Below are 21,852 nucleotides of genomic sequence, written 5' to 3' on the forward strand. Positions count from 1 at the left end.
TAAGTGGTGAATCGTGTGTTTGACAGCATTTGACTGTAGCATTGCTTGATAATATCGAGAGGGTAAACCTTTATTTCTAGACAGAATCATAGAATATATATACCTTGACATCCTCATCCATTGGATCCCTTCTGATCATCATCTCAACATCCATCTCTGCCACCCACCGCACATATCCCAAGACAGCCCACCTCACACCTCACCACCATGGCCATCGACCACCTTCCCGCCTCAGGCGACGTAACCGCCCCCCTCAACTTCTACTCCCCCCCCTCCGACAATTTCCCCCCCTTCAACCTTGCCGACCTCCCCCCCGACTCCCCAACTCCCCCCCGAAACTACGGCTCAACCCCCGTCCCAACCCTCATCCACGACGCCCGCCCCAACCTCGCCTCCTTCACGTTAGACCGTGACTCCTTCCAAATCCTCACCTCCCAACCCCCTCCCACTTCCGAACCCTCCCTCTTCACCTCCGACACCTCCATCAAAACCCACTACTACCCCGAAATAACCTCCCTCCTCCTCTCCACCATCCCAAACGCAACCCACATCCTGATATTCGACCACACCATCCGCCTCCCCTCCCCATCCGCCCCCCGAACCCCCGTTCAGCGCGTCCACATCGATCAAACCGCCCTATCCGCCGCCCAGCGCGTAAGGAAACACCTACCCCCCCACGAGGCCGACAAAATCCTCTCAAGCGGCACCCGATACCGCATCATCAACGTCTGGCGACCCCTCAACGACGCACCTCTTGAATCCTTCCCCCTCGCTTTTGCCTCCAGCGCAAGTTTACGAGATGAGGAAGTGGTGCCGGTAGAGCACAGGTACACCCAGACGGGCTACATAGGGCAGACGGCCGCCATTGCCCATCATCCTGATCAAACGTGGTATTACCTTTCCGGGATGCAGAACACCGAACGGATTCTCCTGCAGTGTTTTGACTCGGAGGCGCTAAAGGAAAACAGCGAGGTCAAGGGGGGGAGGGTGGCGCACTCGGCGTTTGAGGATCCACGCACCAGACCGGAGGCCGAGGGGAGGAGGAGTATCGAGGTGAGGGCTTTGGTTTTTGGTCCTTGAATCTGTTGGAATTTGGAAGGAATCAGCAGGCGGAGAGAGGAATCTGGAAACAGAGAGTGGGCGAGTAGCATGTCACGGTTTGGAGCAAGCAAGTTAAAATGAATTGATTTATTCCATGTGAACTGATAATAATCCGGTGAACTAATCAGTCCGCCGCCTCCGCTGGGGTATTGCAGTAGATGCCCATGATGCCGCCCGCAATGTTATGAAATAAAAGAAGAAATCGAGCCCGATATATAACCGCCCAACCCAACCCATAACTCCCTCCCGAAAACTCCCTTTCATATGCCCATAAGTAGTATGTCATGTACAACTTTCATCCACCAAATATGATAGGTGGCGCAAAATGGCCGCATCCCAGATTAGGAGACTCGATGTTCCTCATTCCTCCTCTAACCGCCCCGTCCACCACGTCCTCCCTTCCGACTGCTGCTGCGGCTCATAGGAACACCATTGGCACTGGATTGTCGGCTCATTGGCACTCCTCCAAAACCCTTGGCTGGCGACTGGCCTGGTGTACCTCCATGACCTGGACGCGGGGTGCTGCTCCTTTCGTTGCTCATAACAGGCTCGACTGTATCTGGCAGCACCGGAAGCCCGAGGCGCTTGCGCACCTCGTTCTCCGAAGGCCTTTCGCCCTGAAGGTAAGCAACAAAGCGGTGGTCTCTAGCTGGGAAAGAGGCAGCTTCGAGAAGCTTGCGGCTTCCATTCTCCACAGCAAAGCTCGATCCAGGGCCATTGGCCTGCTCATACTGCTTGAGGGCTTGCATGACCATCATATCACCATTGACGTCGTCGTTAGCGAGGCTGTTGGTGGTGTTGTACTCAAGTCTGTTGTGCCCCTTGATGTATGTGGATGGGAATGTGGCTGGGAGTTTGGGGTCTGCAGCAAGCATCCTGTCGAAGTTGCCAGGAAAGTCAAAATTGGCGAGCAACTCCATTCCCATGAGCTTGTCATCCACGAAGTTGGGATTGTTTGAGCCACGAAGTCCGCTGCGAGTCGCGTGCGAAATATTGCGCTCCATTGGGGGCGCAGAGGGAACCGAGTCGCCGTCATCGTCGTGCTCGCCGTTGCCGGAGTCGCTACCGTCTGGCGACTGGATAGGACGGCCGTTCTCATCAAACTTTGGCTTATGCGTCAACAGATATTTGTGGGCGGCAAAGGCAGCCGTGTTGTAGGTCATTGAGAGCTCCTTGTCGGTGAATAGCTTGTCGATGCTGTAGATTGGTCCGGTGGTCTTGCGCACTGCTAGGCGGTCGGTTTGCCAGAGAGGCGTGGTATTAGCATTATCTAGAGCTCGTCGCTGGGGGGCTGGGGAGCCATCGTCGTCGTTGTTATTGCGCTTTCGCTTCTTATTGTCCAAGGACATGTCGTCAATCTCTCCTCGTCGCAACCTCGTCGCTCGCTTGGCGTGGGTACCGCCAGGGCTGGCAGGGTTTGTGATGCTGAACTGGTTCGGGTGAAGCAGAAGAGCAGACGAGTCGGAGATTTCCAGTGCCTCCTTCTCCTTATTCAATCGGAATTTTTTGGTGGTAATGGCGTTGATTAGGCGGTCGCGAAGGGTTTGGGAGAGCGCGCGGTATTCTCGGTTCGCTGTCTCGACCTTAAAGGCGTGGGTGTTCATGTACTCAGACACCTTCTTGTCATAGTCAAACTGTGAAAACAAGGTCAGTTTTTGACAAAAAGCGACAAAAAGTCGCAAGGAAAGTATTCCTTACCTTGTGCTTCGCTAAAGCGTAGTCACGCTCCTCCATCAAGTCCTGGACCTTGTTCATCCAGTCTGTGAATCTCGGACCGGCCGCTCCAAGGTACGATTGTGGTGTTGTGCTCGCATCGGCGTTCAGCTGGTGGAGGATTTGTTGGTACTCCTCCTCGAGATTGTCAAATGGTCGCTCAGCGTATGGGTCAATCCTCATGACCAGATTTGTGTCCATTTGGATCTTGTGAAGTTGCTCGCGGAAGGTTTGGTCCCTGTCTCTAGCCAGCCTATCGTCAAGCTGGGCCAGTCGATCGGAGATCAACTGGCGGCGCTTGTCTCTCTTAGACTGTGTTGCTTGCGCTGATGTTCCAACCGGCGCAACGGCCGAGGAAGGGTCTGTCGTAGCCATTGCGAATGCGACTCGAGGTGTGAAAGCTCTTGGTGGTCGAGAAACGAAGAGAAGCAGTCGTCACTCTCGAGACCAGTGTCGGGTCGATCGCCGAACCTGACAGGTTTGCGTCTGGCGAAGAAAAGGTGCAGAATTGGTCGAGATTTGTATATATTAGGGAAACTCTGGTATCAGAAATGAACTGGAGAAGGCCGTGATCATTGTATGCAAAGTCGACCTTGTTGAACTTGGTGTTGTGTGTCGGGTGACCGGTTCGAGAAGACAATAAGTCGAAAAGAAAGCGCCTTGCGCTGGACTGGCGGCAACCGACGGAACGGACTGGCCGGCCTGCTATTGTCACTGTTCTCCCAACCCCAGCTGTCAACTGTGGCTTGCGCACGGTTTTCTTGTATTCAAACCGCCAATGCTGTGGCTTGAAACCAGGAACACCAGAGCTCTGACCAATCAGATGATGTCTGGCGGGCATAGCTTTAGAGCCTTGCTCCACTGTGGCACAACTGGCGCCGACTTCGAGCAAGGCTGCTCCGTGTGGAAGACAGTAAAGCTCACACTGTCCGCCCACCGGAAGCTGCATTCAACAGGCAAGTGTTGTGTCACTCAGCCCACCAGCCTGAATTCAAAGAGATCTCACATCAACTCGATATTTTGAGAGGGACTCGGTCAATAGCTCAATACTCGACCGATATTCAAGCCCGGGACAGCTTTCTTATACCAACTTCATAACACATCTCTGCAAAGGCAAAAGCAGAACCCAAATTTACCCCTCCTCCAGGACCTGCAACGCCACTTCGTCGACCTCGATTTGACGGACCAAAGCTGGTTAGGGAGACAATACCACCAACAAAACAACATCTTGTTAACCGGTCTTTGGGTTTTGACCCTGAATTGACTACCACCAACCCGCCACTAGGCTTAACCTTACCCTCACATATCAACATTCAAGATGGAGCACCTCTCAATACATGACCACCAACACGGCCCTCCCCCCCCTGGAATGATGCCGCAACCTCCTCAACATCCAGGCGGCCCTGTACCCCAGGGCATGATGCCCCCGGGACTCGGCCGCCCTCCCCAGCCCCAGCAGTTGCCAGCCCAGATGTTTACCACTGCTGCCCAGCTGTTGGATCTCACAGATAGTGTGTTCTCCTGTCCTCTTTCTCACTCACACATGAGTACTAAACACCTCACAGAAAAACTCATGATCTCCCTCCGCGACGGCCGTAAATTGATAGGCATCCTCCGCAGCTGGGATCAATTCGGTATGTACATCTCTTGAACTATGACGACCCCAAATCCAAGGAATAAGATATACTCAACAAGCCAAACAGCCAACCTCGTCCTCCAATCCACAAAAGAGCGCATCTTCGTCCCCCCCGTCCTCTCGGAAAAAGAGCCAACCGGCATCTTCGCCGACATCGACCGGGGTACGTTCCTAGTCAGAGGCGAGAACGTCTTGTTGCTTGGAGAAATCGACCTCGACAAGGACGACGATGCGCCCCCGGGGTATCAGCTGGCCGACATAAAGATGGTGGAGAAGCTCGCGAGGGAGAGGAAGAAGGAGGAGAAGGTCAAGGAAAAGAAGAAGACCAAGATGCTGGGGAAGGAGGGCTTTGAGGGGGAGAATTTGGGGGAGATGCCGCTCATCTAAGAGGTGGGGACGAGAGGAGAAGGGTAAGGGACTGAAAAAGCAGAATATTGTGAAATGCTTACTTTCGGGTTCTTGGGGAAGAGAGAGACCTGTTACATGCTCATGGCTTATGCGTAGATATGACATGATTGAGAAGGAGGGTTATGAAGAGGAAGAGCATCTCATAGCGATGGGTTTGTTATTGAAGCAAGAATGGCATGGAAATGAGGACCATATACCATGTCATGGATTTGGTAAAAGTTTATGACATGAATAGCCATCTACCGCGCTCACACTCGGCATCGCAACACCCCTCAACTAGGTACACCCATCTCACAAAGCAACCACGAACCCCTCAGCTCTCGCCCCCTCCCTAACCCATTGCTCAGGCAACTTCACCCCCTCATCATCCACCCAACCCCCAGCCATCATCCCCACCGCCATCAGCAGTCCAGCACTGTTGGGAAAATACGGGGTGGGCACCCTCTCCCCTCCCACCGCGTAGCCAGCATCATCAAATTTGAAGATGGGATGAAGTAGATACTCCACCGCCTGCTCTACATCCCCCAGTCTCAGGGAATTCATAGCCAACATTGCGAAATCCCACCCGTAGCTCTCATTCAGTCTCCACGTCTCCTTGATCTTGCGAGCCGTGTTGTTGACTACCGTGAGGTCCACCTGCGGTGACGGGGGAAGGAGACCAAATATCCCAGCCTGAGCAGGGTGGTCAAACGTTGTCTCTGCGGCAATCCACATGTTTGGGATCCCTTCATAAGTAGCGTAAGTGTTGTTGACGACTGGCAGGGGAGCTAAATTATCCCTGACAATACCCCAAATCTCTGGCGACGTCTGGTTCAGTCTCGCTTTCCACTTCGTCGCAACATCAAGACCAAACCTCCAGTAGGCGAGCTCAAAAGTAGGGTTGAGGGTGATATTAGGGTTGGTATTCTCCGACACGGGATACAACGGAGGGCCGAGGTCGTAGACTTTGGTGGAGGAGTTGAACCAGGCAAAGTCCGCCATGAAATTCGCCGTTTCTGTCAGGATGGCGTCCCATTTCTGGAGGGTGGTGAGGTTGTTGGGGTGGGAAAGGTAGTCTGTCTCCGCAAAAAACATTGGGTGAGGCTGCTGCCAGATGAGGAGGGAGTTTATTTCCCCCGGGGATGACCGGCTGGTGAGGGGGTCGGTCATTTTACCCCAGCGGGCTCCGTTGTAGCCTTGCTTTTCTGCGCGGGAGAGGCTGGAGGGGAGGAGTTGGTTGTAGAGGTGGGGGAGGGAGCGGTGGAAGAGGTCAAGGTGGTTCCAGCGGGCGAAGGGGAGGGTGTGCCAGAGGTTCATCTCGAGGTGGAATTTGCCGTGCCAGCCGTTGTTGACTAGGCCGGATTCTTGCGGGGGGAAATCGGAGGCTGAGTTGACTGCTGTGAGGTATTGGGAGTGGATGATGCGGCGTTGGAGTTCGAGGGCGCGGGGGTCGGAGTGGACGGGGGTGAGGTCGATGAAGGCGCCTTTGGTCCAGTAGTTTTTCCACCAGTTGCGAGAGGCGGTAGTGATTTGCCGGTAGCTGGCTTTCTTGCTGGAAAAGTTGGGTGTCGGTGAGAAGGAGATGACGAGTTGGATCTTGGAGGATGATTTAGGGGCGAGGACGTAGCGATGAGTTCCGTCCAGGGGTCCGGTGATGGTTGCTTCACTGCCTTCCCACTGAATCAGCGTATAGTATGTGGTGCCGTCCAACGTGTGCTTGATCTGGGCACTTTGAGGCGAAAGCTGCTTCCAAGTCGTTTTGTGTTTGGAGGCTAGATTGAAGTGTCCAACAAAAGGAGCATTGAACTTTTCCTTGTCTGGGTAGGGAAAGTCCAGAAATAGACCAAGATCTCCCCTTTTCAAGAGTGATGACTGAACCTGAACAGCAACAGTGTCAGAGTCCGAATCGGCCCATGTCTGAACTACAATCTTTGACCCATTGAATCTGGAAGATGAGGTCAGTCTTCCCGACCACATGTCTAGCTCCTGGGTCTTTTCCTCCAGATCACTTTCGACAACATCATGACCACCAAAGTGTAGTCCGACATTGGCGAGGTTGAGTCTATGAGGGTTCTCTCTCAGCCAGTTCGAGATGTCGTTTTGGGCTGGGTTTGGCTGTTCATAGCGGACCAGTCTTCCATGCGTCCACCATTCCAAGCCGGTGTAGTCTTGAGATAATCAGTTGGTTGTCTCATGGATCATATACCTATCTGGTGTCTCATACTCACCTTCTACAGCAGTCTGCCCTGGGGTGGTGGGAAGGCTGAAGTTGTGCCATCCCCAAGTGTTCATGATAGCAAAGGGCTTGAAGGTTTGGAGCCCGGTAATGTCGGCCCCGAAGGCAAAGTTTCCATTTCCGACTTGCAACGGAGTTGTATCAGAACTTGCATTTCGGCGTACACTGAAGGACTGCACTACTTTGCGTCTTTGCTCAACAGAAATCCCCTTTGCCTCAGCCAGGCAAAAGAAGGCAACGATAAGATGGAGAGCTCGCATGTTTGTGTGTCATGAGCTCGCAAAAGCGATGTGACTTTCGAGATGTAGCAGACTGTCCACATGCTGCACAGCATTCTTATACATACAAGTAAGGTAGTATAAACACATGGCAGCCATGTGTTCCCCTCATGTAGCAATATCTCAAAGTGACCCGTTGATCTGGGCAATGGACCCTTGATATTCAGCCATCGACCACTAAACCATTAGCCTGGTAGAGACTGCAGAGGTCTGAAGAGGGGTGGTGACATCCATAACAAGGCAAGATATTCTTTCCCGTTGCAAATAGCAACCAAGGAGAAGAAGGTGGGTTGGAGAACGGCAGCGGGATGGACGGTCACTGCATTGAGGCTGATATGAAATTCCGTCAATAAGCAAGCTTCCTGATGTTCATTCGAGGGGTGGTGTCGTCAAGTGGTCGCATGCTAAGTGAGGTCTCAAGTACTATCCAAAAGACGTGAGAATATCTCCCAACTTATAAGAATGGTTCGAGCAGGCATCTCGAGTTCAAAGTTGGGTGACATGATGTGAGCTGAGGGTTGAAAGTGGAACGGGATCGCAGTCCAGCTGAAACAAGTGGGCAAGAGTTGGGGAAATTAGGCCCAACTACCCCGCTAAAGTGGGCTAAATGCCGCCCTAGAACGGCCCTGCCACCACGCCGCAGACAGGCCGCCCAGTTGCTGTTGCTGTGCAGCATTATTTGGCATGTGTTTCCATGCTGGTAAACATCCCACCCACTCAGCCGTCTTTTAACTTTTGTTGACTTTAGACTTTCTACGCCCTCTTCCATATCTTGGACTTGTCGCGCCATTCAACCATATCGAGAATCCACAACGAGAGGCCGTCCGACATTCTGTATCTGCCAGTCTTCATCAGAGGTCTGTTTCGAGCTCTGCTCCGCATTGACAGCAGTGGAGTTTCCCCATTAGCTGCGTCATCATAGCGAATTGCCCCGCTAACCTTTGGCACACTGCGACCTGCAGTTCACCAGTATCCCACAGACAGTTTGCGCTTTGGGTTCTCATCATGAGTAACTTCTTGACGACAGTGTGAGTTGACCTCCGGCCGTTACCCCTAGAGCCCCGACCAAAATCCACGATGCGCCCCTCTTTGCCCATTTTGAAAGAACCCCGAAGACGCTTCACCGACTCGACGTGGGGCGCCTAGCTCAATCCCAGCGAGACGCACGCGACCATTGCAACTACGAGTTGAAGATATCTTGGCTAACTTGGGCACACTGAAGTAACCAACGGACGAGGAATCAGTTCAGGCCTCGCGCTGGCGGCAAAGGCGGTGCCACCAGCTACCAACTTCGTCAATATGCCGAGGCGACCCTTGGCGGGGGGAGTCTTCGCAAGGTGGTGAAGCTTCCTGAGGGCGAGGATGAGAATGAGTGGTTGGCCGTCAACAGTATGCCCTCTCATTCCTAAAATTACCACCGAAAATAATAGGCCAACTGACTCGTGATGGATAGTGGTCGATTTCTACAATCAGATCAACCTGCTATATGGTGCCATCACCGAGTTCTGCTCTCCTCAGTCATGTCCCGAGATGAAGGCCACGGATGAGTTTGAGTACTTGTGGCAAGACTCGGAGAACTACAAGCGACCAACGAAGATGCCAGCGCCGGCCTACATTGAGCAGCTCATGACTTGGGTTCAGAGCAATATTGACAATGAGTCTGTGCTTCCCAGCCGTATCGGTACGTTGCCCGTCTCTACAGACTAAAGATGACCCCCTTAACACAAGAAATAGGCGTTCCATTCCCCAAGTCTTTCCCAGCTCTTGTGCGCCAAATCTTCAAGCGCATGTACCGTGTCTACGCGCACATCTACTGCCACCATTACCCAGTCATCCGAGAGCTCGGCCTGGAACCCCACCTGAACACCAGCTTCAAGCAGTACGTCCTCTTCATTGATGAGCACAACTTGGCCAGCGGGAAGGACTTTTGGGGTCCTTTGGGGGATCTGGTGGACAGCATGTTGCGTAGTGACTAGTCGTGGAAGATTGGGATGCTGGGTTTAAGGATAATGCATTGCTGGCTTGTTGCATGTGGCGTTTGGGTACAGATGGATGGATGGATGGATGGGAGCTTGGAGCTTGGAGCTTTGGGTTTCAGGGTATGGATGTCTGTCTCTCTGTAATAGGATTCCTGTAATATGGCATTCGGGTAATGCATGTATGCGAATCAATGATAAGTAATTGACTTGAATGATAAAATGTATAAAGACCAAGAAATCCAATCGGGCGCAGGGAGGTTACATAGGTGACGGTGGGTGGTTGGCCCGGTTCCACCCGGCAGCTTTGCTCTTGGCCCCATCACACCCGCCCGCCAGTAGCCCGAAGCTGGCTTTCTGCCTGAGGCACCCCTCTTTTGCCGAGCAGCCAAACCCCGTTTCTAAAAACTGAAGCTCAGGTTCACGACACTCGAGGTCCGCATCACCGCATCCAATCCCACAGTCACCATGTTCTCGCGACAGGCAGTGCTCCGCGCCGCGCGGTCCGCCGCCCCCCAGCGCGCCATCCAGGCCCAAGCCCGCACCTACGCTGCCGCTGCCTCCAACGAGAAGGTCAAGGCTCCCGTCTCGCTCTTCGGCCTCGACGGCACCTATGCTACTGCTCTGGTACGCCCCTCCCTGACAAGTCTTTTCGGTGTCGGACATTTTCTGGGGTGTTTTTTTCGGAAGGGGGGGGAAGCAATTGAGTTGGACACTGGGGGGGAACACATCAATTGGAAATGGGACAACACCGGAGAACTACGAAAATGGAAAAGGGAAAATAATTGAGGAACAATCACTAACAAGCTGCGTCATTTTGGTTTTGGCGCCATAACAGTACACTGCCGCCGTCAAGACCTCCTCCCTCGAGCCCACCGCCAAAGGCGTGACTTCCCTCGCCAACCTCCTCGCGAAGGACCCCAAGCTCGTCGGCATCCTCGAGGCCCCTACCCTCTCCGCCGCCGACAAGTCGGCCATTGTTTCCGAGCTCACGAAGAGCGCTGGCGTCTCTGGCGAGACTGTCAAGAACCTTTTGGCTGCTCTTGCTGAGAACAACCGCTTGGGCTTGCTGCCTGGTGTGTGCGCCAAGTTTGGCGAGCTGATGAGCGCTGCTCGTGGTGAGGTTGAGATGGTTGTTACCTCTGCTCAGGTGAGCCCCCCTCCCCACTGTTCACAAGGTAGGAAGGGGATGGTGAGGACTGACATGTGACATGACATAGCCCCTCGACAACAAGACCCTCAACCGCCTTGAGTCTGCCGTCTCCAAGTCCTCGTATGTTGGTGAGGGCAAGAAGCTCAAGGTCAAGAACCAGGTATGTCCCCACCGCTTTACCCCTTGCTGTATATCACTCCACCATATACTAACACTCTACCTCAGGTCAACCCCGACATCATCGGCGGTCTCATCGTCGAGGTCGGCGAGAGAACAATCGACTTGTCCGTCTCCGCCAAGCTGGCCAAGATGAACAAGCTCCTTACTGACACCTTGTAAATTATTTACTACTACTACTACTACTACTACTACTACCTCTTTTTTAACAAGACCGTCATGAGCCGTTCAGCCCTTTGCTTTTTTTTGCTCCTTTGTATAGTGTGCAGAAAAGGGGATTGTGATGGGGATAGGGTACGAGAGTGGAAGGGGACCGGTCAAGTTTCGACACATCAAAGGCTCGCGGTCATTTGTCTGGATCTTTCGAGAGAAAGGAAGGACGTCCCCCTGTGTATATGAGCCGAAAATAGACGCATTGCTACAAGCTGGATATCTACCTGCTTGCCGTCTTGGTGATCCTCTTTGTGATCGACACTACAAGCCCTCCTTCTCGCCCGTCTGTAGCTTCGTCCATGCAGTCACGACCAGTTCAGCGACTATGCTCCCGCCCACCACCGCCGCCTTCAGGAAGTTGTAAGAATACAAAACCAAGAGTTCCCTCGGTATCTATCTCATTTCCTCCGAACCAGGTGGTCCCTGTGAATGTCCACCAAGATTGGGAGAACCACCGCTGCCTTTTCAACCATGGATTTCCATAACCACCCCCCTTTCCCCTTCCCCTTCTCTTCGAACCCCAGATTGACTGACCATTTTTGTCATACATGACATGACACCTTACGTTTGGTAACTTTTTGCTCGTCCAAACATACAGCTTTACCCAATCTGAAGGCTAGGCTATACAAAGAATGGAATGTGTGTTGCTTAATCACGACACAACTAACTCGCAAGCAAACACCAGGTCGAGACAAAAAGGCAAAACAGCTAGCTGGATTGAGCCAAAATTGAAGCAATCAGCAATTTGTCCCTCAGAAAGAGGATAGGTAACAAAAATCAAATCATAAGGTTATGCATCAGCCGTGAATCGAACACGGGGCCCATCGATGGCAACGATGGATTTTACCACTAAACCACTGATGCTAGTATGAGTGATGAGAATTGGTGGCGGAATACGGGGTTATGTCAGGATACTACCCTCTCCTCCTTCATCTCCTTCACCCTGCATCACCTTCTCTCTCTCTTCCTACCCATCATAACCTATTTCACTTCTTCACTGGCGCAGATATCAAAATTTTCGACTTGAATAGTTTCCAAAAACAAAAAGCCAGCCCTCACATTCATCAACCTCTCTATCTATCAACTATTTTCTCTCCTTAAAAGCAAAATATCCTCCCCATCCCATTGCATAACCTTATCCCATCCTGATTCCCCCCGCCAAACTTTTACTCATTGGCATGAGCCTCGAATTCATCACCCTGCGAGTACCCATCCGCCCCCCTCTCCAGCCTCACCTTTTCCAGCTGCTGGTGAATATACGCATGCAAGTGCTTCTCATCCTCCTCTCTGCCCTTCAGTTTCTGGCTCAGAGTCAAACCGTTGGTTCCATTTTGACCCATGCCTGGAGCGGCCATGGATCCCTTCCTGGCCGGGAATCCTCCGTCCGCCTCGTCGTCGTAGCCGTTGAGGTCATTCAGGTCGAAATCGCTGCGGGCGGCGATGGAACGGCTGGTCGAGGAACGACGGAGGCGAGGGGAGAGCATCGGTGTGCGGGGCGTTTGGGCACCGCCGAGGTGGCGATGGAGGATGTCGTCGAAGTAGTGCGCCATGCCGGCGGACGGGGTGCGAGGAGTTTGCGGGAGGCGGCAGTTGACACTACAAAAACGATTAGTACTCATGTCAAACCCAGGAAACGAGAGGAGAGAAACATACCCAGTATCGTGAATCATCCTGGCAATCAAACCCGTCCAGCCACACTGATGCGTAGCTCCCAGACCCCGCCCAGAGTCTCCGTCAAAAAACTCATAGAACCAAAGGTAATCCCTCCAGTTGGGGTCGAAGTCCAGAGTATCATTGTTGCCGTTGATACTCCGACGCCCATCGTCATGGCGGGCAAACATGTGTTGCAGACGGTGCTGGATCTCCTCAGACACATGTCCCAAGTGCATGAAATCGCCCGAACCAGTTGGGCACTCCACCTGCAAGTCTTGTCCGAAGAAGAGATAGAACCTCTGCAGCGACTCCACGAGCAGGAAATTGACGCAGAGCCAGATAGGCCCTCTCCAGTTGCTGTTGCCACCGAAAAGGCCACTGTCCGAGTCACCGGGAACATAGCCGACCTTGAAGGTCTGACCGTTGACGTCCATGGAGTAAGGGTGCTCCTTATGATACTTGGAGAGCGACCGGATGCCGTAGGGACTGAAGAACTCGTCCTCGTCCAGCATGCGCTCGCAGATCTTGAGCAATCTTTCCTTGTTGACAAGGGACAGCAAAATCCTGTCACCTTTACCACGCTTGCGGATACTGTGCATGGTCCTTTCAGCCACGTCGCACCTGTTGTTCATGAACCACTCCACGCGCTTCTTGAAGGAGGGAAGTCTGTTGAGGAGCTCAGGCTCCAAGGTCAAGGTCGCATAAAGCGGAATCAAGCCAACAAGCGACCTCACGGGCAGCTGCTGAATCCAGGGGCCACCCCACGAGATGGCATCATAGTAGAAGCCGTCCTGCTCGTTCCACAGGGACTGCTCCTCCTTTTGGCCCATTCTCCAGGTCATGGCATCACTGATGAGGATGAAGTGCTCAAAGAACTTGCTGGCAATATCTTCGTAGATACGGCGGTGCTTGGCGAGCTCGAGGGCAATGTTGAGCATGTTCAGGCAGTAAAAGCCCATCCAACCAGTGCTGTCAGCCTGCTCAAGAGTACCGCCCGTAGGAAGGGGCTCAGAACGGTTGAACAAACCAATGTTGTCCAGCCCCAAGAAACCACCTTCGAAGACGTTCTTGCCCTCAACATCCTTGCGGTTGACCCACCAGGTGAAGTTCAGCAACAGCTTCTGGAAGACTCTCTCGAGGAAGTCGAGATCCTGCCTCCCATACAGCTTGCGCTCGATCTTGAAGGTACGGAACGTAGCCCAAGCGTGAACAGGAGGGTTGACATCGCCAAAGTTCCACTCGTACCTGCAAATTATCAGTCGGGAACCACTTCACATACACGCAAAATTCAAGACTTACGCAGGCAGCTGGCCGTTGGGATGGCAGTACCACTCGCGGGTAAACAGATCGAGCTGTTTCTTGGCGAACTCGGGGTCGATCATGGCCAAGGTGATGCAGTGGAAACTTGTATCCCATGCAGCAAAGAAAGGATATTCCCAAGAATCGGGCATGGATAGAATATCGTCACAGTGAAGGTGCTTCCACGCAGAATTGCGTATGCCCTTGCGAGACTCGGGTGGGGGAGGCTGGCTGGGGTCACCGTTGGCCCATTCCTCCCAGATGAAGAGGTAATGCTGCTTGCACCACATCATGCCGGCAAAAGCCTGGCGCTGAATATTGCGAAGATCATCGGCCATGGGCAGAGGGCTAATGTGGTAGTAAAAGTCATCGGCCTCTTCTCTCCTCTTCTCGATCAGGTCATCAAACTCCTCTTCATCGAGGTAGGTCTCAGGCTTCCTGGAGAACCGGAAACGGACAACTTTAAGATGGTCAGTCAATCTTCTTGAGGAAAAGATAGGAAGAGGTAAACATACCGGCGCACTCTCCAGGGCCCACACCGCCGCCTTCGTTGAAAGAGTACCATGCGGCAGCCTTGGTTCCCGTCTGGGCCGGGTTGATAGCACCCTTCTCGCCATCGACGATGTACCTATGGAAAGCGTCCTTGACATATGGCTGCTCATTTTTGCCCTTGTAAAGCAGCTCATAGTTGGTATCGTTCTCAGTGAACATGAACTCGGGGTGCACATCATCCCCGCTGGGTCCTACGCCGGGCGAGGGTGAGAGAAGGACATAGCGGTCTCCGAGTTTGTGATGCTTGGACTTGAGAAGATTCTCATCAGCAACCCCGATAGCTGGCTTGTTCTCAGGCGATTCGCGACCCCAAGCCCACGTGTTACGGAACCACACATGAGGGACAATGTGCAGCGGAGCAGGATCTGGGCCTCTGTTCCACGCAGTCACACGGAAGAGGAGCTCATCCGGATCGTCATCCTCCTTGGCGGTCTCGATGAAGATATCCCAGTACCGGTCCTCGTCAAAGATGCCCGTGTCGAGGATCTGGTACTCCTTGTCCTCCTTGCCTCGCTTGGCATTCTCCTTGAGCAAGTCCTCGTATGGGAAGGCCTTCTGAGGGTACTTGTAGAGATATTTCATGTACGAGTGCTGCAGTCATGCGTAAGTCAAGCGTTAAACTTCGGCTGTTCCATCGTCTGCATGAAGGGTCTTACCGTCTGCAGGAACATGTGGTTAGCGCAAGCCGATTTAGGGTTTCTGGGGTGCAGGTGTGTCAATGGCACTTACAGGAGTGTTATCCAGATGGAAATGGGCTTCCTTGATACTTTCGCCATGGTTGCCCTGAGGGTTAGACAAGCCAAAGAGACGCTCCTTCAAAAAGGGGTCCTGCCCGTTCCAGAAAGCAAAGGCGATGTTCTGGTAGCCGTGGGTGTCGCAGACACCGGCAATGCCATCCTCACCCCATCGGTAGGCGCGGGATCTCGAATGCTCGTGGGGGAAATCTGCCGATCGGTTATTATGTGAGTATCCCGCACTACGAGAAGGAGGGGTAGCACCGTAACATGACACACGAGGGATCACTCACGGCTCCAAGCATCACCATCGGCACTGTAGTCCTCGCGCACTGCAGTTCAGTGTTAGATGAGGCATTCATGACCAATATCAATCAGTGCAGCAACTTGCCAGTAGCCCACTGTCTTTCGGCGACATAGGAACCCCACTTCTTCCAGTACTTTTGGCGCTTGCGATCCTCGTTGAGCCTCGATTCCTCGGCCGTCTGGAGCTCGTGGCCGTCGAAGACAACCATTGTGTGTGATGCTGGGAGGCGAAGTGGCGGTAAAGAGTGAAGATGACCTCTGTGTCACCAGAAATGATAGCGGGATGACTGGACACACCACCAAAGCTGAGCGGTGGAGATACTAGTGAACGTGAGTATGGAGTACCTCGACGGTGCTCACTATCGAGTAGGTAGGGAGAGAAACGAATCAGGTGCAGGTCGACGACACACAGCAGATTCAGGACACACACACAGAATGGACGGATAGATGGACAGACAGATGGATGGACGAAGACGGCAATGATGGTCCTGAAAGGGGGGGGTAAGGTAAAATTCAACCAGGTGTGTGGCAGTGTGGCAGTGGTGGGGGTGGAAGCATGTGTTGGTAGGAGCCCAAGTGCCAAGGCCATCTGTGCCTGTGACGTCAAAGATAATTGCGGCACCCGCCCACTGTGCCTCCCACTGCCAGGGGGTTGGTTGACAATGGTCGAGACCGCCAGAGCCTCTGCCGCATGGCGCTGCTTGGCGAGATCTCGAGATCCACCCGTTCTCAACGGGCTGGGCATCAACAGAATGGCATCTTATCGGCGCTGGATTCCGTGAAGCCGCGGGATGGATAACAGCTTGCCATCCCCTCCCGCCTCCGCTTCCTCACGAGATTGTTGATGGCAAGGCGAGATAGGCTGAACAACAAACAAACAAACTGATATCAGATCGAAACCGAGGCCATCCCAGACGCCTTGCTTCTCTCCTCCACTGTTGGATATTTTAAGCGCGGAATCCTTGTCCCATCGCCCAACCAACCGATCCCGGCTCCGGCACCACGCCGTACACCAACCCCCCCCGAGCTGCGGTCCGAACCAGCATGTAGCTTGCTGCTTGACAGCTTGGTAGCTTGGAGCTCGTTTCCAGCTTGTGTCAGTATCACACAATCTCCATTGCCGTTGCGGGAAGATTCGTGCCCGATTGGGTCCAAGGTTACCTTTGGTTCCCGAGCGGTCAATTTTGATGTCAACAGAATGAGTTGGCCATGTAGGAAGATGGAGATGATACTACCTTGGTGTAGTAGGTAGGCCCAACTTTTTTTTCATGGCAATGTGAGAGAAGAGATTTCCTAGTGGCAAGGCGCAAACATCGGTTTCAAATCCAATCGGGGAAAGACCGTTGGATTTCTCGCTTCCAGGTAAGGCAGGAACTATCTGGGTGGCCACTGACAACAGAAGAGATGGCAACTTCCTCATCTTCCCACAATCATCACGTAATGGAAAAAGCGTTCGGTATAGGTTCATTATACTTACTGCTGATTACCAGCCCTAAACACACAAGAGAAAAAAAAAACTCTTTTCCCAACTCCAATCATCAAACATGGACTCGTCACATCAGCTTCACCAGGACATGTAGCACTCCATTATCTCCTTGCCTAGACCTCAGTCTCGACATCAGGTTTCCTTCCACTCAAGCTTCCCATCTTTGTCACCCTCCTGGCAGCAAAAAGTGCCTCGTTCTTGGCGAACTGGACGTTACGCATGGGCTTCCCTATCCGACATGTCAGTAGCTGAAAACATAAGGTACCTATCTATCCAATGGTGCAAATGACTTACATTGCATCAGACCCCGATGCTGACGGTGCAGATCCCGCTTGCGCTCCTTGTAGTCCTTGTACTGCTTAATGGGATTCTTGCTGCTCGAGGATCTGGCCGTATTCTTGCTGTCCATCGACGCTCGACTGTCACCCGTCTCACGGCTATCAGTCCTCAACGTGTAATTCTCCGAGCTCTCGCCGCTGCTTCGCTCAACGTCATCCTCGTGCGTGGCATCGTTGATACCCAAGTCAACATCCTCATCGTCTGTCGAATGACTGCTCTCGTAGTCAGTTGTACTCAGGTCCTCAGATTTCTGCCTGCTCCGCCGAGCAGCCATCAGCGCCGCCGGATCATCCCCAAAGGTACCGCTCCAGTCAGTCCCGTCCTTGGCCAACCACTTCCTCTTCTCTTCCTGAGATGCATTGCGCAAGACATCTCGCTCCCGTAACAAGCTTTCGTCGTGGAGCCTCTGCACCAGCGGAGGCACCTCGGCAGCGACATGCTCGCCCCTCACTCCCTCGGCGTAGCAAGCCTCCCAGGTTTCAATAGTTTCCCGAGAGCTGTTATCGCTCACGAAGCGAAGGTGGTCCTGGTCCGTCCCCGGCTTGAACCGGCCCCTGAATCTCAGTCTGCCAATCTCCTCCACTTTGAGGCACGGTAGAGAGGAGCAGTTCTCCTCGGTAATGTAGTTTTGCGAGAGCCTCAGGCCGTTGTTGCACCTCCAGATGGGGATGTTGAAGTCCTTCTCCTCCGAGTCTGGCACGTCACAAAGCCAAAAGGCAGCAAACGTATCCGTCTTTCTCCGCTTGCCGCTTGGGTGAAATTCAAAAAACACCGGGCTGCGGTATCTGAACCGAACCGGCAATCTAACCTTCTGGGCTTTGCCTTCACCGGAAATATCCCATTCGATGCCGTTTCCTTCCTGGGTGCCATGGCAGAACGAGCCCTTGATGGAAGCAGAGCTGCCGCCAGTTCTCAGCTTCAGCTTGGTGTTCTCTCCAGGGTTGTAGTTCACAGTGGAGATCCTGTCAGACAAGAACTCAAAGGTGCCTACATCCCCGAAACTAAGCTCGTTGCGTGGAAGTCTGAGCTCAACACTCCTGAACAGCAGGCTGATTCTGATTCTGCCGAACCCAATGCCACCATCGAGAGGGTACCACCGTGTGCTCTGGCTGCTGGTCTGCAGCACATCTGAAAGCTTGAGAGGAACGACACCGATGATTGGGTCGTGTTGCCGGTTTCTGGAGTCGCGGACAGTGACAGTGACGATGGCAGACCTCCAATCTCTCACAAAGCGCTCGGTACCAGCTTCGAAGATAGGCTTGGATGACACCACCTTGGTGCGGGTCTTGTACACCAGCTCGTCGTTGAGCAAGATGGTGCAGTATGAGCTCGGCAGCTTCTTTCCTTCCTCTTCCTTGATCTCTCCGGCATCCCGGGCGGGTTCATACTCCCTGCCCTTTCTCTTGCCGTTCGAGCCCTTGACATCTTCGAGCTCCAGACTCACAATTTGGTGAACAACGATAGACAAGATACCAGAAGGCCAGAGCGGGTCAGGAGGGGTGTGGACAACCGCATCTTCCTCCGCAGTTTCCAGAGCGCCCTTGTCGTCCTGCAGATCCTTGTGGTCCTGCAGAGCCTTGGGCAATCTGGGGTCCTTGCCGTCCGTTCGGAGCGCAGACCTGAACTTGGTCTTGTCAAAGTAACCGACTTCCCAGTATAGCTCACCAGGCATACTGCTCTCCGCCTTGACACCCCTAAGCTTGGAGACTTGCGAGAACATCCTGCCCGGGTGTTGAATGAGCTCCTGGATCGAGAGTTCCACCTTGCCGACGACATCATCAGCCGAACCCCTGTCTGAATCCCAGAGCTCCAGGCTAAGTTGCTCGTCCGCCTTGATGATGTCGGGGGTGACCAAGAGAGCGCAGGACTCGTTGAAGATGGGGTTCAGATCATCCTGGATGACCCTAGTGCAATACTGGGGCTTCCCAAACTTGGAGAAGGAAACACAGATGTACGGATCCGACCCCCCACCCTCGGAGCCCCGCCTGTCCTGCTTTGACAACCCGATGGCCTTGTGAATCTTGATGTACAAGACTCCCAGGGCATTTGTCTCCTTTTTGATGGCATCACCCTGAAGCATCTTGCCAATGTCCAGTGTCATTGACTTGGGAGCGACGTACATATTGGCCGCAGTGGCGATGGCCCAGTTGACAAAGTTGGAGATGAGGGGCAGGTTGAGGATGTTGGCCCCCTTTTCGATCAGGGGAACACAGCTCGCCTCGACCTTGGGCAAGCCCATCAAAGTAAAGCTTAGGGTCTTGATGAAGGGCGGGTTAGGAGCCAGCGCAATTCTCAAACGAACGGTGGCGACCAGTCTGTTCAGTTCGACCCAGATGGGGAAGGGAACACCAAAGAGGCCCTTGATACCGAGGTAAAAGATCAGCTGCATGCCCATGTTCTTGGCCGCTTTGCTCGACACATCACCGCTAGATGGCAAAGAGTGGTATGCAACAGTCGCTTCGAGGTTGTAAAAGTCACCTCCTTGCTCATCGGCCGCCATCTCTTGAGGATCCTTGGTCTTTTCATCTTGCTTCCGGATATCCTCCTTGAGGTCCTCTACGTGCGAGTCGGGAAGTGCTCGCAGACTAAGGATGCGTAACGGGTTGCTGCCCTGGGAGATGTCATTGACCTTGACGTTTTCAATAACACCGGGAACGGAGGCCTGCATGACATCTTCCAGAGTATCAGCCACCGCGGCGAACATCTCGGGATTCACCAGGCCCCAGATCAGCCCCATGGCGGTATTCAACCACTCAACACTCTCCGGAATGAGGTTCACAACGGCGGTCTCTCCCCTCTTCTTCTCCGCCGCCCACTCGTTGGCACGCCCTTGCTTGATGAGGTCCTTGGCCCAAAGGAAAATGCCCGAGCTGATGACGGCCGCCAACGGGATCAGACCCCAAAGCGAGCCACCAAACATTCTGCCAATGAGCACGATGCCGAAGAAGACGGCGGCACAGAGGACATTGGCGCGGGCTTCGATGCTCTCAAACATGCCCTCGAAGCTGATGCTCGGGGTCGGGTGGAAGAGCACGTTGGTCGCCTCACCGTGGATGGGCACGTCCGAGGTGGCGCCCTTGTGGACGGGGTCCGGGGGGGCGGTTTCATCTTGGGCTTTTCGGTATTCCTCGCCGGACTGGTCCGGTGATGTGGCCAAGGTTGTGGGTTTGTTCAGATTCGCGTTGGGGACGGTTAACTAGCGGATTTTGTGTGTCAGCACGGCCTCCATCTGTGTACCACCATGATGAAAAAGGGGAACTAACCTTGGGCTCGGCAGCGTTCTTGACATGGTCGGAGGTGATGTCTACTACTTCGACTTCGTTTCCCGTTACGGGGTCGGTCACGGTACGCCTGTTTTTGCCGGCGCTGTGGGTGGGTACGTGATCTTGAACGTCGCCGCCGTTGGCTTGGGGCTGAACGGGTCCGTGGTGGAGGCGGTGCTCGCGCTCTTCAACCTTTTTGTCTCGGTTCTTCTTGTCTCTGTCGAGGCTTTCGGCGAACTGCTTGATGTTTGGGATACGGTTGGAGCCGGAGTAGTGCTGGCCCGTTACCGGGTATTGGTGGGCTTGGTAGTTGCTCATTGTTGCTGGTTATTCATGAATGAATCGTCTTAATCATTGAACTTGACGACGACCAGTGATCCTAGAGAGGGTGCAGGTTGTACCCTTGGAGAAAGGCAACGGCAGCAGCTGTAGATGGGAGTAACCTACTGCATGAAACGTTGAAGGGTGGGTGGGAGGGGAAGTGGAAAGGTAGGTAAGGAGGACAGCTAGGTAGGTAGGTAGTAAATTGCTATGTAATGTATATGGGCGTTCAGCCTCAACGAGAGAGAGAGAGAGAGGGACTATTATATCATAGGCAGCTCCCCCTCCCGGCCGCATCAGTTCAAGTTTCTCAGGCGAGTACGAGAGTTTTAGATGACAACAAAGCTTCGGGAAGGGGGGAAGCTCCTCCTCCTTTATTACGTAGCACGAGAAATATGTGACAGCCCTACACCACCGGAAAGAGCTTTGAAACAAGACAATCAGTGAACAGGCAAGGATGAGAGGTAGGTATCCTGGTTGGTGGATCATGGAGGGAAAGGAGATGAATGGATGGGTTTTAGGGGGGGATGGAGATGTATGACGTCTGTGGTTGTGGTTGGTTTGGGTTGGGTGATGTCATGGGGCCCCACTTTTAACGTGTGTGTATGTAAGTGGGAGCAAAGGCTCATGGTACAGAACACGCAGCTTGGGAAGTTGTGGGGAATGGAAAAAGATGGGACGGGGATCTGTGTTACCGATCTTTTGGGAGGGGGGAAGGGTGGTGGGATCTGATCGGAGGGGGTGTCAACCGAGATCACGATATACTGAGGGGGGGGGGGTGTTTGAGGATCATTTCGACGTGTGTTTTCAGGATAACTCAAATCGAGAGAGAACAGTGTGGTATTGATGCAAATTTGTAGTTCATTTTAGATTTCCTCTCCTCTCGGGAGATTTTGTAACACATGATTATTTGGTATCCAATCACCATCATATCCATCATGTTCACGTCCATCATATACATATTCCCAGCCCTTCCCAATCCAATCCATCTCTTCCCAATCCTGATGCCAGCACAGTCAAGCTTGAAAA

At 53.3% G+C, this 21,852-nt stretch overlaps 8 protein-coding genes across 8 annotated transcripts, besides 1 other annotated feature; 4 read left to right on the forward strand and 4 right to left on the reverse strand.

Annotated features, from left to right (window-relative positions):
* Positions 1-207: 207 nt before the first annotated feature.
* PODANS_3_8040 (uncharacterized protein) lies at positions 208-1,080 on the forward strand (the record flags this gene model as incomplete). The annotated part of the gene is made up of 1 exon (XM_001909574.1): positions 208-1,080. One exon carries the CDS (start codon positions 208-210, stop codon positions 1,078-1,080), a length of 873 nt encoding a protein of 290 aa, XP_001909609.1.
* A 392-nt stretch (positions 1,081-1,472) lies between these two features.
* Positions 1,473-3,189, reverse strand: PODANS_3_8050 (uncharacterized protein; the record flags this gene model as incomplete). The annotated part of the gene is made up of 2 exons (XM_001909575.1): positions 1,473-2,735; positions 2,800-3,189. 2 exons carry the CDS (start codon positions 3,187-3,189, stop codon positions 1,473-1,475), a joined length of 1,653 nt encoding a protein of 550 aa, XP_001909610.1.
* A 943-nt stretch (positions 3,190-4,132) lies between these two features.
* PODANS_3_8060 (uncharacterized protein) lies at positions 4,133-4,837 on the forward strand (the record flags this gene model as incomplete). Its single annotated transcript, XM_001909576.1, has 3 exons — positions 4,133-4,325; positions 4,380-4,448; positions 4,518-4,837. 3 exons carry the CDS (start codon positions 4,133-4,135, stop codon positions 4,835-4,837), a joined length of 582 nt encoding a protein of 193 aa, XP_001909611.1.
* A 312-nt stretch (positions 4,838-5,149) lies between these two features.
* PODANS_3_8070 (uncharacterized protein) lies at positions 5,150-7,333 on the reverse strand (the record flags this gene model as incomplete). Its single annotated transcript, XM_001909577.1, has 2 exons — positions 5,150-7,005; positions 7,066-7,333. The coding sequence occupies 2 exons, from the start codon at positions 7,331-7,333 to the stop codon at positions 5,150-5,152; spliced, it is 2,124 nt and encodes a 707-aa protein (XP_001909612.1).
* A 1,023-nt stretch (positions 7,334-8,356) lies between these two features.
* Positions 8,357-9,327, forward strand: PODANS_3_8080 (uncharacterized protein; the record flags this gene model as incomplete). The annotated part of the gene is made up of 4 exons (XM_001909578.1): positions 8,357-8,379; positions 8,574-8,740; positions 8,805-9,032; positions 9,086-9,327. The coding sequence occupies 4 exons, from the start codon at positions 8,357-8,359 to the stop codon at positions 9,325-9,327; spliced, it is 660 nt and encodes a 219-aa protein (XP_001909613.1).
* Positions 9,328-9,795: 468 nt separating this feature from the next.
* On the forward strand, positions 9,796-10,819 carry PODANS_3_8090 (uncharacterized protein; the record flags this gene model as incomplete). Its single annotated transcript, XM_001909579.1, has 4 exons — positions 9,796-9,954; positions 10,166-10,477; positions 10,548-10,640; positions 10,706-10,819. The coding sequence occupies 4 exons, from the start codon at positions 9,796-9,798 to the stop codon at positions 10,817-10,819; spliced, it is 678 nt and encodes a 225-aa protein (XP_001909614.1).
* An 844-nt stretch (positions 10,820-11,663) lies between these two features.
* Positions 11,664-11,734, reverse strand: a tRNA (tRNA-Gly).
* A 302-nt stretch (positions 11,735-12,036) lies between these two features.
* PODANS_3_8100 (uncharacterized protein) lies at positions 12,037-15,623 on the reverse strand (the record flags this gene model as incomplete). Its single annotated transcript, XM_001909580.1, has 7 exons — positions 12,037-12,466; positions 12,524-13,768; positions 13,823-14,282; positions 14,338-14,965; positions 15,104-15,318; positions 15,402-15,440; positions 15,500-15,623. 7 exons carry the CDS (start codon positions 15,621-15,623, stop codon positions 12,037-12,039), a joined length of 3,141 nt encoding a protein of 1,046 aa, XP_001909615.1.
* Positions 15,624-17,013: 1,390 nt separating this feature from the next.
* PODANS_3_8110 (uncharacterized protein) lies at positions 17,014-20,820 on the reverse strand (the record flags this gene model as incomplete). The annotated part of the gene is made up of 3 exons (XM_001909581.1): positions 17,014-17,129; positions 17,195-20,435; positions 20,503-20,820. 3 exons carry the CDS (start codon positions 20,818-20,820, stop codon positions 17,014-17,016), a joined length of 3,675 nt encoding a protein of 1,224 aa, XP_001909616.1.
* Positions 20,821-21,852: the final 1,032 nt, after the last annotated feature.

Source organism: Podospora anserina, chromosome 3 (genome assembly GCF_000226545.1).
Source record: "Podospora anserina S mat+ genomic DNA chromosome 3, supercontig 2".
Lineage (NCBI taxonomy): Eukaryota > Fungi > Ascomycota > Sordariomycetes > Sordariales > Podosporaceae > Podospora > Podospora anserina.